The sequence below is a fragment of the Dermacentor albipictus genome, chromosome 2 (assembly GCF_038994185.2).
Source record: "Dermacentor albipictus isolate Rhodes 1998 colony chromosome 2, USDA_Dalb.pri_finalv2, whole genome shotgun sequence".
In the NCBI taxonomy this organism is placed as follows: Eukaryota; Metazoa; Arthropoda; class Arachnida; order Ixodida; family Ixodidae; genus Dermacentor; species Dermacentor albipictus.
In genome coordinates, this window is record NC_091822.1 from 68,788,755 (window position 1) to 68,802,399 (window position 13,645).

The window sequence follows — 13,645 nt, forward strand, 5'->3', positions numbered from 1 at the left end:
AATTAATGGCACGATACAGAGCTGTCCGCAAAAAATCAACTTGGTCCCCAAAGGTGCTTTATTAGGTTCGGTTGACAGAATTGTCACCTTATTCACTGTGGAGGTACAGAGTTGAGAAACACTATTCACATATTTTTAAGTCTTCCAATTTCCCCAACTTTTCTAAAAAATTACGGCCGAAATAACAGCTTCTCTTTACCTGTTTCTTTTACATGCAACACAACTAAACAAGTTCGGTACGCCGGTCACCGAGAAAACAATTTCTCCGATCCTGGTATTTAGATAGAAATTCACGAACTAAAGCTTCCTGTTAACGTCAGTAAGCAAGATGACTATTACAATAGCTTTCAGGTCTAACTACCGCAGACATCTACCGCGTCTCACGATATAAGCAAATAAGCGCTTCTATTTCCAAGCAAATGTTTCCGTCGGAGGTTGGCCGCACCATTTCTCTATTTTCAATCAATCAATGAATCTTTATTATTTCACAAAAATACTGTACAGATACAGGTACAGAGAAGGAGGTCCCCTAGTAAAATTTAACTGAGACCTCCCGTTCATGGTTCACATAAAAGTTACAATGGGAAGAAACAGAAGCTGAATCAGTACAATTACAGAAATCATAAATAATGAAATACAGATATAACTAAATGGAGATATTAGCAAACGATGTATTAGCAGTAAGTAATATTGTGCAACCATACAAAACTAACATAGAAGAGGAAGAAAAAGAAAAAAATGAAAGAAATTAAAAGAAATATAAGCAACACGTTGAAGTACCTGAGAATGGCAGGTATTTGATATTGATACTTTTGAAACTTTATTATCTGTCATGCACTATATATGAAAACTCTCACGTCATGCTGTAAATATAGAGTCCAGCAAGTTTTTGCAAATTCAGAATTGTAACGACTCCTCACTTCATTGCAGCGTTTTCAAGCGGCACCATCATGACCCTCTTAGCGATTGCAGCACCGCACATTGCAACGGCGGCGCGGGTCTGTACGCCGTTCCATTTATGCTTAGCTCTACCAAGCTATCTGCCCTCCACTCTTAAACGACTCAATGACTCTTTCTCAACAGCTTTTCTTTACCTTTTACTCCACTGCCTCGGGTCCATTCGCTGGGCTCGTTCTTCTGGCCATCTCCTCGCCCTGGGTCAACGCAAAGGTAAGCGTCCGTCGACCGCCTGCCGTGTGGATAAGTGTTGTTTAGATGCCTGCTTCTTTAAATAAATTATGCCTTATAACCAGGTATTGCAGGGAGTGTGCTTATATTGTCGTTTCTCCTGTGTTGTAGGGCGCTGCTTGGGGCACTGTGCTGGTCTGCATCATGCAGTTGTGGCACGCCATAGGAAGGAGCCTGTCGTCGGTTGCGCCACCTCGCCTGATCACTAGAACCTTGGAGCGATGCCCGCCCCTAAATAATGCCTCTTTTGAAGCGAGAAATCATACAATGTTGCCGTCTGAAAGGTAGCGGTGACGCCCAAACGGCTGCATGGTTGAATGGTCGGATTTCATTTCAATACACGCAGGGCCGCTCTGTCAATCGGAGTAGGCTTATAGTTGTGATACACTTTTAATGCAAGCGTTATGACCGGCTTTATTGCAATCTTTCTGCTAAACTTCGTGCGGAGTACTGTTCGCCTTTGGTGTAGGTAAACGACCGTATTGAGAACCAATTAGGCTGGCGTTAATTTCCAGAGATATGCTGCAGTATTAGTATACAATCAGTATTTTCGATCCCGCAGCATGTTCAGTTGCTCAGTGCGAGATAATGAAGCGCTAGCAGTAGCTGACACTCGCTGTCACCTATCCATTTCGAAGTAATAAAATATGCAGGTCACCGACGCATCACACACACCACACCTAGAAACTCACTGCGATATTGATATTCGACTGCATGCGTCAATGTATGTTCATTTTCATGTTATTTCTGCGGTGGTTCATGGTTAAGTAGGTAATTGTTCAGAACAAAAAACCGGCACACAACCGTAATTTGTGTCTTTACAAGCACGAGCCTGCCTAGATTAATATGTGAATTGCTCGTTGACTAACACGAACAGGTCATCATGAGGAAAGTGCATGTGACGCTCAGTGTTTTGCATCAAACAGCATCTGACAATAATTAAACAGACTGAAGGTAGAGCTTCAATAAAAGAATGAAAAAAAGCAAGTTATTGTGCTTTGATTCCTTCCTTTATTTTTCTCTTTTGTCCAGGTCTACATTCACGTTGTTAGTTTAATCATGTCCTAAAAAGCAGTCTGGACCACCGTCTCGCATGTGTAATTTGTTCTAAATTCAAGCAAGACTGAGCTAAACTCGAAAACGAATTACACAACAAGTTCTTCCTAGAACAGTCGTATCTTATGCGGACCAAAATGTTGCGTGCATGCGTGAGCCTGATATCGAATCTTGCATTACCATCGTTTTAAGGGACACCAAAGGGCCAGGGGTGCCTACGGTAACCTGTGCAATGTGCAAGCCTCATATATACGGCTACGTTTTAGCTGCCGTTCCAGAGGATTGTTGACAAATGTGAAGATTCACAGCACTCATATACATGTACATTACGATCGGGCGGAAACGCTCGTGTGCTTACAAGAAAACCTGGCAACTGCATGTAATTAGCATGCTCCACGCGGGCTGCTCCAAAGGGACAAGCTGTCGAATAAAAGAAATGGAGCACCACTTGTCCGTTTAAACGCTTTACATGCTACACACGGTACACACCGAAAGTATTTATAGAAGCTCCTGCTCCTCACTTAAATTGGACGCTTTATGATCTGCTTGTTTGATCGTCTTCCTCATCAGTGTCCTGCTACTGCTCGGGCAGAAACCCAATGGTGATTTCAGGAGAAAAACGACTACCGTAATAACTCTTGATGGAAGTCACTCTGTGACTGAACCTCAAGACAAAATTGCCCGCTTGCGAGAACTCGCTTTGATGGTTCGCGTCTCCACAGGAGCACACGTGTGCGCTTTTGGTGCACACGAATTGTCAAGTCGTTAATCTACTAAAATCACTATTACACCACACACAGGAAACACAGTTCGGGAGAAAACCTAAAGTGTAGCGAAATGCTCATTTCTTTTTGGATACGCTATGAAATCAGATCCACTAATGTATTGCAACGTAGAATATTTCTCCTGAGTAGTGATAAATTTCACCGCTTCGTGTTACTGCAGCTGTGTTTTGCAACCTGCCTTTTTGATTAAGAGTATTGTTATTGAAAGGGCCAATATCATCCGCGTGTTTACTCAAAACGTGCACAGTGAAGTTACAATGGCAGGGAAATCACTCTTCCATATGCGCTACTAATTTGCTAACGAAGGAATAGCGTGATGTGAACCTGCCAACATTTAGTATAGATGGTGATATAAGGTCATGAAGGGTCATTAGGAATATATACAATGAAGTAGCGCCTGCGAGACCAATGTTTGAGCCCACGCTTTGGCCTTGATGTTGAGGAAGTGCTGGTGCGTTCGATGAAGCGTTCGCATTAATTTATTTTATTGTGCAGGGCACCTGTGTTCTTGCTGTACCAAGCCTCCTTTTATTGGATGTCCTTTTCTGGCTTTGTGCTTACTCTTCTCCTCGGAACTACCCTCAGCCTAGTGACAGGTGAGCACTTCGTATATTCGATACGCTTCTCAACTATAAAGATTTGCAATTCACAAAACAAATTAGGAAAATGTGTTCGTGACACCGGCACTAAAGTTGCATACGCTCATATCACACCGAAAGTTCGTACTTTTCTGTACTGCTCAGTATTTTCATTCCTTACTTCTCTGAGTCACCCGCGAGTGCCCTGAAAGGCAATGAGCCCATCTATACTCATTTACAAATCACGCTAACTAAAGTACTTTCTGCTTAAACATTTTACTACGTGGTGACGAGCATTAAGGACGAAGAATTATCAAGGGACTGAGGTGATATAAAAGGAAGTTTGCAGGCATAGCATGGAATCGGCGGACGTGGGACAGGTAAAACTGGAGGTAGCTGGAAAAAGACCGCATTGCAGCGTAGAACAAATAGTCTGATGTTGTTACGATATATATCACCACTGCTCTTCGCAATTCCTCGACAATAGGAATCTCCCATTATGGGCCACGTACATGTATATTAGGGAGGGGCGGATTCATGTCATGGTTTTATTTTTGCTCAGTAACTAGGCAATTTTCGTTACGCATCCTTGTCCGATCTTCTTAACTGTCTAAGAGAAAGTAGCTTCATTTTACCATGTTACATTTAACAGGTGGTGACAAAACTGCTAGGAACAATGTGCCGCTCACAAGCCCTATATTCCTGAAGCTATGGGCACGTTTCAAGTTTTTTCGCCATATGCTGCGGGTAAGGTTCAAGTTGTTCCTAATCTTTCTTTTGTTTTTCATACATATTTGCGAAATTCAGAATCTGGAGAGAAACCTAGCAACGTCTAAATAGTATCCCGTACGAACCTCACAACTTGAAGATGTGCCTTGTTATATTGCATCATTATCTTTTACAGCGAAGTTACTAGCCTCTAGCTGGTCGGGCTTTCTCGCCGGGCGTACACACGCAAAAAATATATTCAGCGATTAAAAAAGAAACCTTCAGCGATTGAAGCGAAAAGTGGATACATTCTTCGGCATCATCCATTACAGATCTAGGACAGCACTCTTTTCAATAGATATCAAGCTTAAAACAAGCATCCAAACAACATCATTGAAGATAAGACGCTGCTGATAACAATGCTAAGCACGTATACGTTTCCGCATACGTTTCCCGGTAAAGGTTATTGTGGCGCAAGCTGCCGCCGCTTCGCCACATTGCTGCGTGGGGAGCAACGTCACTAGCCTTTCATATATCAAAAGACCATCCTGGCAACTGATTTATTTCATTGTTGTTGCAGCGCTGCTATGGGTAGGCAACGCATAGTTAGAACTCCTAAGGAGCAACGTCAATTCGAGAAGTGACAGAGGGAAAAAAAACGGCAATACAATAAGCGGTGACGTGCTGCTAAAATTACCACTAGTTCCATTGCTACCATTACTCACAATTACCAATACTAACTTTACTGTCACGCAATAAATCATTGCATTCCCCTCCTCACCAGTTGTGGTGGTTTTCAACAGCGCTGGACATCCACTTTCGATGGGCCAGGGTGGCGATCCAATTTTTCGCTTTGTTTTTGAGTGTGATTTTATCAGTCAGACCACGCAGTGCTGAAAGTTTCACCATACATCATTCGTTGAATTTGATCATGTTGATGTTATAATGTGTATAATTTTGCCCTCCCGAGGAACATGCCAATTTAAGTGACCATAAAGAAAAAAAATATCAATCTTTTAGTATAAGTTGCTGTAGGCATTTTAGAATAACCAAATTGAGAAAATATGGGTGTTTTATCCCGCTTTGTAATGGGCTTAGCGAACAAGAAAACTATCCCAAAAGTTATCAAATTCATGAGGAAGAACACAGCAGTAGGCAAGAGCACAACCGCACAGTTATTGCAATAATGGACACTTGTGCTCTTGCCTACTGCTGTGATCTTAGTTAGCCATATGGTGAGACCACGCGGGTGGCAGCCTGTTATAACATAAACACGTCGAAAGGAGTGACAAAAGCCGCAACATGTTAGCATTTCTCCTAGAGTGGAAATTATTTGCATAACTTGCAGAGGGTCATGCATGCAGCAAAGCAACAACATCCACTTATTTCATGGACAATGTCAGTTTTTTGCATTTGGTAGGAAATAAACCGATGTGATGGTTCACGAGCCTCTAGTCAATACACATTCGATATGTTCCGCCGTCTTTCAGCAATGTAGTAGTCGGTGACGAGAATGAGCATGTAGAAGACCCAATAACTTCACCATCGAGCAAGCCATGCAATTCTTGCTTTAGCTATTTTTCAGCCCCTTCTCATCAGCAATGGTATAATGAACACCACACAAGCTTGAACTTCCGAAGAAAGTGACAAACAGCATACGATAGTATGTAAAGCTTCACCACAAATGGAGCTATGGAATCTTTAAACTGAAACTCAACTCTCATTCAAACACAAGTAGTCTTTGAAAAGAGGCTGGCTATCTAGCCGGTTTTTTACTCAACCTCCGGCGTATCTGTAGCCATTATTGTTTTCTTCGGGTTAAATACGTCTCGCATGGTGAACTCCTCCGACTACGTTGTAGCCACAGCAAATCAATTCAGAAGTTGAGCTCGATAGAAAATTGTTCGCGTACGAGAGTGCCTAATGAAAGGACTACATATGTATTTAGCAGGCTCTTATTGCTTGATGTTCACTGTCCGTTCCGCAGAGACCATTGTACGCACAACTCTGATTTATGCACGCATTTGTTAAGCAGGAACCCTAGTAGGTGCGCGCACAACACTCGTGCCAGCAGCGGAAGGCTGTAGCTATGCTCTGTTGCTGAGCCGGCGATGGAGCTTCGTACGTATCCGCGCTTCCTAATATTAAGTGGCATAGTCACGGATGAAGATCGAAAAATAAAGATGTGGACTAAGAAAATGCATTGCCGTAACAGGCGTGGATGTCTAAGCAAGCGGCATTCAGAAGCGCACATGCACTATGTGCCCGTGTTATCCCTGTAATACCACATAAGCAAAACGAAACAAGAAAACCGAAAAGAGAAAAGCCAGGTACGCTGTATGAGAGAGGCAGGCTTACTGGGGTGTACCTGAAACGCTCTTGTGCGTGCTGCGGGCGGTGCATGGGCACTTCGGTACAGTAGTGAGGGAAGCAATCAAATTTTACGCATTAGAAATGTTACAAGCCCAACTTCTTTTACAGCCAGAGGGCGTCTTACGGTCTTGTCTTGCGCTATAATGATATCTCAGCAATTTGACAAAAAATACAAATTACGATTTTCATGTTTTAGTATGTACCTTTAATATTTCAGTTCAGCTGACAAACCTAGGGCAGTGTTGTTTTCAGTGGCTGTTTAAATATCTTTTTTTATTTCTATGTGACATATAGTGATATGTAACTCCCTCTTATCGTTCAATCTTTATTGCTATTAGGCTATGGACACTCTACTAGCCTTGTGGATCTGGGTCCAGGCACTTGTATGTTTTCATTTCGTGCGCAAGTATACGTATATTTGAAAAGATACTGCAGATCCCACTCCCTGTGATAATCGATGTTCTGCAAAGCAGTATGCGGGGAACCTACCAAGTTATGGAAACGAACGTGCGAGCACCAATTCGTAGGCGGCTGTCTCATGATCCACGTGACACGCATGTAATGACATTCATGTCATGACCTATTTTTTATGTTCGTCATACGCTCCTGTTATACTATGCCAAGTTTTGTACATAGGAAGACGTAGGCGGCTGTTTCATGCCTGCATGACACGCATGTCATAACATTCATGTCATAACCTATCATTAATGTCCGTCATACACTCCTTTTACACTATGCCAAGTTTCGTACATACGAAGATGTAGGCGGCTGTTGCATGACCTACATGACACGCATGTCATGATCTTCATGTCATGAGTAATCATTTATGTTCTTCATAGACTCTTGTCATACTATGCCAATTTCGGTACATACCAAGACGTATGCGGCAGTTTCATGACGTACATGACATGCATGTTATGACATTCATGTCATTACCTATCACTCGTCTTCGTCTACGCTGTCATACTATGCCATATTTGGTACACAATAAGTTGCCAAAACGACCATGAGAGCACGAAGACGTAGGCGGATAGATAGTTGCTGTTAATGGGGATGGCGAATGCTCGCCAAGGCCTGCTTCGCATTTAAAAATTCCGCTCGTTCCCTATTCGTAGTGGACCCCCTGGTTTTGGAGAGAGAGTGTTTGGGCACTAGCGTAAAGAAATGACCTTGCTACTGGCGGCGCCGGACACTGCTCTGCGTCGCTTGCCACCGCAGCAGCCGTAGATGGCCGGGGCTCCTGCGCTTCCTCTCCCTGTGAAGGCGAACACGGTCCGGCGTGGTCAAGTGGGCGTGACATCGATTCTATTCACGCGATTTCCGGGCCCGCCGTATGCAACGAGGCGCCGCCATAACCCAGCAATTGCAGGAGTTCTGCAAAAAACTCTACACTTGGTGGCCTTATAACTCCTGATGTGCAATGGTTTAAGTCTGATAGCTGTTCCTTGTACGACTGAGTGAGCTCTGTCAAAACGCGACCGCTGCCACTCGGATCGACACGCCTACTACCAAGCTCTGCCTCTCTGAATGCCGAGCGAAAGACTAAATTTAGTTCCGATTGTATCCGGCGTGGCAATACGACGGGAGTGATCCGCGCACACGACGCATGTATAAGAGAGTAGTGTTTTTTTTATGTACAACAATACCAAACTAAGGAGCGTGGGTACTACGGTGCAAAAGAAATAAGTGATGACGCTAAAACATTTCACCATTAGTTGTGGCTTGAACAAGTGACCTCCTCTTGCCGATATTCAAGACATTTCAAATCCGAAAAGAAATACGAAAAAAATCACTCTACATCATAGCATCGCACAGGACAGGTGATCAATTTACATGGTAGACTGACAATGACCCTTATTAACATGAGTATCAGTAAAACAACCAGCCTCCAATAACTTTTATTATCTAGTCTTTAGGTAAGCCATATAATTTTGTAATAAACGCAGGAAAGGTTGGCTCAAGCATGGGCCACTCTGCGTCTGAATAGAACAAAAAACTTGTATCGCTTCTGAGACAGCTGATGCCAAATCGCGAGGGCTTGCAATCACGCAAGCTCTTTTGTATTTAACGCGCTCTGAGAAATTGGCGGAATAAATAATTACACCGGACGTTACGCGATAAAAACGACCCAATTCAAAGATTTAGTACGTAATAACAGCTTCTCTAGTGAAACTCAGGCAATTAATTAAATTGTAATGAAGAAGAAGAGCACAAGAACAAGGCCAGCCAGATCGTCTGTTCCATGCCTGCAGTGCAACCAGTGGGCCAGCCGGATCGTAAGTGTTTAGCAGGAGCGGGAGCCGTTCGGGCAACCAGCTGTTCCTGCTCTGCGTCACCTGCCTTCTCGATTACGAACAGACTAGGGTGGTTGCTAGGGCCAGTTGGTAATTCATGATAAAAAATAACGTACAGCGCGAAGGACAAGGACTGCGATATACGACATACACAGCGCTGTGTATGTCGTATATCGCAGTTCTTGTCCTTCGCACTGTCCGTTATTTTTTATTACGAACAGACGCTACCAACTGAACTGTTCAATACATTCCATTACAATTCGTGGAGGCGCGGGGTATTTAAGAACACCTACACCCTGGAACTCCGGTCTCGGACTCTGCCTCCCCTCATGCCTGACTCTCCCCAGCCGAGGTCGCCGCCACCCTCCGTTCCGTGCTCTGGCGCTGTCCCACAACGCCATCCAGCGGTTTTCAGCGGTACGGATGAGCAGGACATCAATGACTGGTTGTCTACCTACGAACAGGTGGGCTTGAACAATCGATGGGACCATACTGCCAAGTTAAATGCCATCATATTCTACCTTGCGGGAGTGGCTCACCTCTGGTTTAAAAATTACGAAGCCGACTTTCAGTCCTGGTCCTCGTTCAAGACCAGTTTCGCTGATGTTTTCGGTCGCCCCACTGTCCAAAAGTTGCGCGCCGAGCAGCGGTTACGAGAGTGAGTGCAACAACCAGGTGAAACATTCACCTGTTATATAGAAGAGGTTCTCGACCTATGCGAACGTATGGATGCTTCTATGCCCGGAAATGACAAATTGAAGCACACCTTGAACGGCATCGTCGATGACATTTTCCAAATGTTGATCGCCAAGGGTCCGCGCACCGTAGCAGAGCTAAACTTGTGCCAAAGGTACGACGAGTTGAGGAGGCAGCGCGATTTTACCAGGCGCCCCTCAGTGGCTGACGAGGCTAACATCTGAACTCTTCAATACTGCACTAGAAAATAATTAAAAACCTGTGTCGCGTTTCTCGGCTGCTTTAGCTGACAGCTTGCGAGGCCCGTTGGTTCGCTACACGCCACTTTGTGAGCTGCACGGTTTCTTCCTGCCGCAAGTGCTTTGCTTAGACTGACTCCCACACTGCTTGGGATCTTCACGATTTTCAATGAATGGTTGGTAGGATGTTCAGGTTTTGTGGATACAAACTAGCTGAAACGGAAGCGCAAGTGCGCAGCCGTTGTCATATCATCGTCGTCACGTGGTCGTCGTCCCACTGTCCTCATGCCATTCAACTTCTGCTGCCGTCCTCGTCGCGCTGTCATCCTCTTCGTTATCTCCACACCGCCGTAGGCGTTGTCACGTGGTCGTCATGTCACGATGATTTGAATATTGATATGTACATAGAAGAAGGATGTTATTCCGAGATTTTCAAATAGATATACGGAAGATATATACATGAGATTCAATTCGTTCTTGCTACTTCATATTTTTTAATCGTTCCAGGTTTCCGCAATTTTGGCGTAAATATTTCCTGCTTGACCGAAGACATTGCTCATTACGAATGATAAAGTTTAAATCATTCTGCTGAACACAGCAGAAATTATATAAGGTGGCTCAGTGGAAACAGCGTAGAACAATTGTTCATATCACACGTTTCTAGAAAGGAGCTCTCAAGAGATGAACATGTCTTTTGAATGCTTGTTCGTTAATTTAGAAACTATATCACAAAAAGCAGTTCTGACGTCATTTCTCTTCGCTGCAGCTTGACGATGGCAAGGTGGAGAACGGAGCACACGCGCTGCAACAGCGGGAGCGAGAAGAAGACAGCAGCGAGGTTTCACCGATGTGCGAAGGACGAGAACTGTCGCAGAGCTTCACTTCCAAAGAGCTCCGAGCACCGCTTAATCGAAACAAGCATTGATACACTGAAATTCGTTAGTCGGCCACTATTCACACTTACGGGGACTAAATATCAATCACCGAAATGCATCAAGTGATCACTCGACGCATTTATTGCTTTTTTTTGGTCAGGCCTAAAGATTGAACTGTTGGTATACTTAGTAGCAAGATACACTGGCAAGCATGGCTTACTTATTAGTTATATCTGCAAAGGTGTCAGAAAGGCTGATGCGTTATGGTGACTATATCTGAAGAGAGAATCTCGCAAAAAACTACTGTAAAAAATAAATAAACACGAGCAAAATAAACATCCTGAGAAGTAAAGAGACATCCTAAACAAGAACGGCAAATTTAGCGGGTGAATCGATATATAGGAAAAAGAGCGAAAGACCATCTTTGCACAAAGGCATACAGTTTTCCTATGTGTGTTATGTCGCTTATATGGTAGTGTGTATGCAGGGAGCAGGAAGAATAGCCAAAGATACTATAGGCAGAAAAAATACAGAAGGAAAAGGAAGACAAAGAAAGTTGGAGTAATTATTCATTTCATGATATTAAAAAAAAACTCAATCTCTCGCCATCGCGAAGCCTATAATTATCGTTATTGGCAGAATTGAAGCGCAAAGCAACACACAGGGACGAAGGCACGAACATGCTCGACCCTGTAACATACTACCAACTTTCGTGCTTTCATGCTCTAGTGTAATTGTCAGCTCTACCACGATAATTCTTTTCAGAAAAATTTATCGAGAAAGAAGATTTTACAAAAAGGAAGACCTTCAACAACGCACACAAATTTAGTGAAATGAACCACAGATAGTGCTACTGCGCTGTAAAAGTTATGAGAGGCCGACAAAGAAATAAAAATATACAGTAACAGTGTCCTGCACATATACCTAAAACAATGGTAAAGAGCGGCGCTACAGAAAAGAGCACTTTCTTCTGTGAAAATGAAACCTATTCTGATAGTTTAAAAGCCTTTCATTATCATCATCAGCCTGGCTACGCCCACTGCAGGGTAAAGGCAGTAAAGGACTCTCCCATAGGTCTCCAACTACCCCGGTCATGTGCTAATTGTGGCCGTGCTGTCCCTGCAAACTTGCAGCAATGGCGTAGAGATAGAGCATCCGCCTCGCGTGCGAAGAGGACCGTGGTTCGAATCCCAGTGCAGCGAAATTTTCCACTGGATAAAAATCCCCGTGTTAATAAAGTTGCATAAACAGGCATGCAGTGAGGCCAGATCCCGGTGGCCAGAACCGGTAACGCCCTCCCTCACCAGAGCAGGATTGGGCACCCCGTTGCAGTACTTGGCCACAACCTCCAATAAGAAAGTCTTTATGCCTACGCAAATCGATATACCTGATACCCGTATTGTAATTCCCCTGATTATATACCGCATGCTTCTACGAAGACACTAAAAATCAGTGGGCAGCGAGTGCGCTGGAGCCACGTACTCCTCGCTTTCGCAGCGCGCTGGCTGCCTGCTGCTGGATGACGTAGGCAAAACGTCGCCTCGAGAAGCTCGGCTCTGCGCTCGCTACAGCCTCCCAGGTTCGGTTTCACACGCTGCGATTGCCGAATTTCATCCTGCCACAGTTTCGAGACTCATCAGATTTTTCTAAATGCAAAAGCTGATATAGCTTCTACGTGGAGTTCGCCTCAATTTCGCAATGTTCTTGGAAACTCATACATCATCAGCCACTCTTCAATGTCGACATCATCAGTCCAAGCTTGGTTTAGGTTGCCTTCTCTTGAAAGCAGGGACTGGCTTGCCTCTACTGGCGCTTGGCTTTTGTTCCCCATTCTTGTTTTCTCGGCGGTAGCGGCTTCCCTCTTTTGGCGCTTCGCTTGAGCTTATCCCTCTCGAAGCACGGGATTTGCGCGACGTCGGCGCTCCCGCGGTACGAGTCCCGCACCAGGATGAATTTTTCTTGAACTGCTAGGCTATCTTCATGAGAAACCCGTACGTGTTGCCTTTGCAGTTTCGTGCAACAATTCAGGTGGATGCCAATTTTTCCCTTTCGTGTACTTTTCTCCACCTTGCAGCCTTCCGCAGGAGTGATTTACCATAAAGCTATGCACTATGAACGTATACGTAAGCGAACGTTCCGTGGGCTCGGCAAATGTTCTCTGTATGTTCACTTGTCGATGGGACTGTACAGCTCACCTTACTCTTGTCTGTGCTTTCATAGAAAATTCTGCAGGTGTTTCTTATTTGACTGTCTTCCCAGATTTTCAGTGTTTCTCGCGATTTTTCTTCTTTTTTTGCCCAGTGAGAAGCACCGGCTGGCGCCACCAGTTATGTTACATTTAGAAGTAATTCCCCCCTGCACAACACAATTCGAACGCACAAATAACATGTAAAGCCTGCGCAGCGCTGATCACGTAAATATCCCACTCAGACGAAAATATGCAAAGTATCACCTTACCTTCCCAAGAGACAGCTGTTAAGCCTTCAGAGCCCCGTTGAGCTTCACAAAGAAGTGGCCTGCCTAATTACTGATTCTCGCAAAAATTAACCATGGCTAAGCGATATCATAACGCTAGGCAAACGCTTGAATGTCTGAGCCAGAGTATTGTTGGGTGCTTACTTTACCGGGGAAACGTGACGCGGGTGCATTGGTGCATATTTGACGCGAAAATAATCATGCGGACTGGAATGTAAAGGAAGGCGTCTCATATTGTTTTGAGCATTGTTGTCTTCTATCCACTTGTGTTTGAATATCGTGACTATGCTATTACCGATGAAGGCGCATTAAAGCTAGTTCATAATAGTGAAGGTTTCTGCCTTTGTTCTTCTTCGGGATGTCAATTCCGCGCCTAAC

The 13,645-nt window shown here is 44.2% G+C and overlaps 1 protein-coding gene across 5 annotated transcripts in view; it reads left to right on the forward strand.

The window, feature by feature from the left end:
• The window catches only part of LOC135903197 (putative sodium-dependent multivitamin transporter), a 198,636-nt gene extending 186,820 nt beyond the window's left edge, over window positions 1-11,816 (forward strand). For all 5 annotated transcript variants that reach the window (XM_070533662.1, XM_070533660.1, XM_070533663.1 and 2 more), the window contains 6 exons: window positions 931-998; window positions 1,084-1,170; window positions 1,300-1,472; window positions 3,525-3,625; window positions 4,260-4,354; window positions 10,684-11,816. In XM_070533662.1, coding sequence (XP_070389763.1) covers window positions 931-998; window positions 1,084-1,170; window positions 1,300-1,472; window positions 3,525-3,625; window positions 4,260-4,354; window positions 10,684-10,842 — 683 coding nt within the window. In that variant the 3' untranslated portion in view covers window positions 10,843-11,816. The remainder of the gene's footprint in view (window positions 1-930; window positions 999-1,083; window positions 1,171-1,299; window positions 1,473-3,524; window positions 3,626-4,259; window positions 4,355-10,683) is intronic.
• The last annotated feature ends 1,829 nt before the right edge of the window (window positions 11,817-13,645 follow it).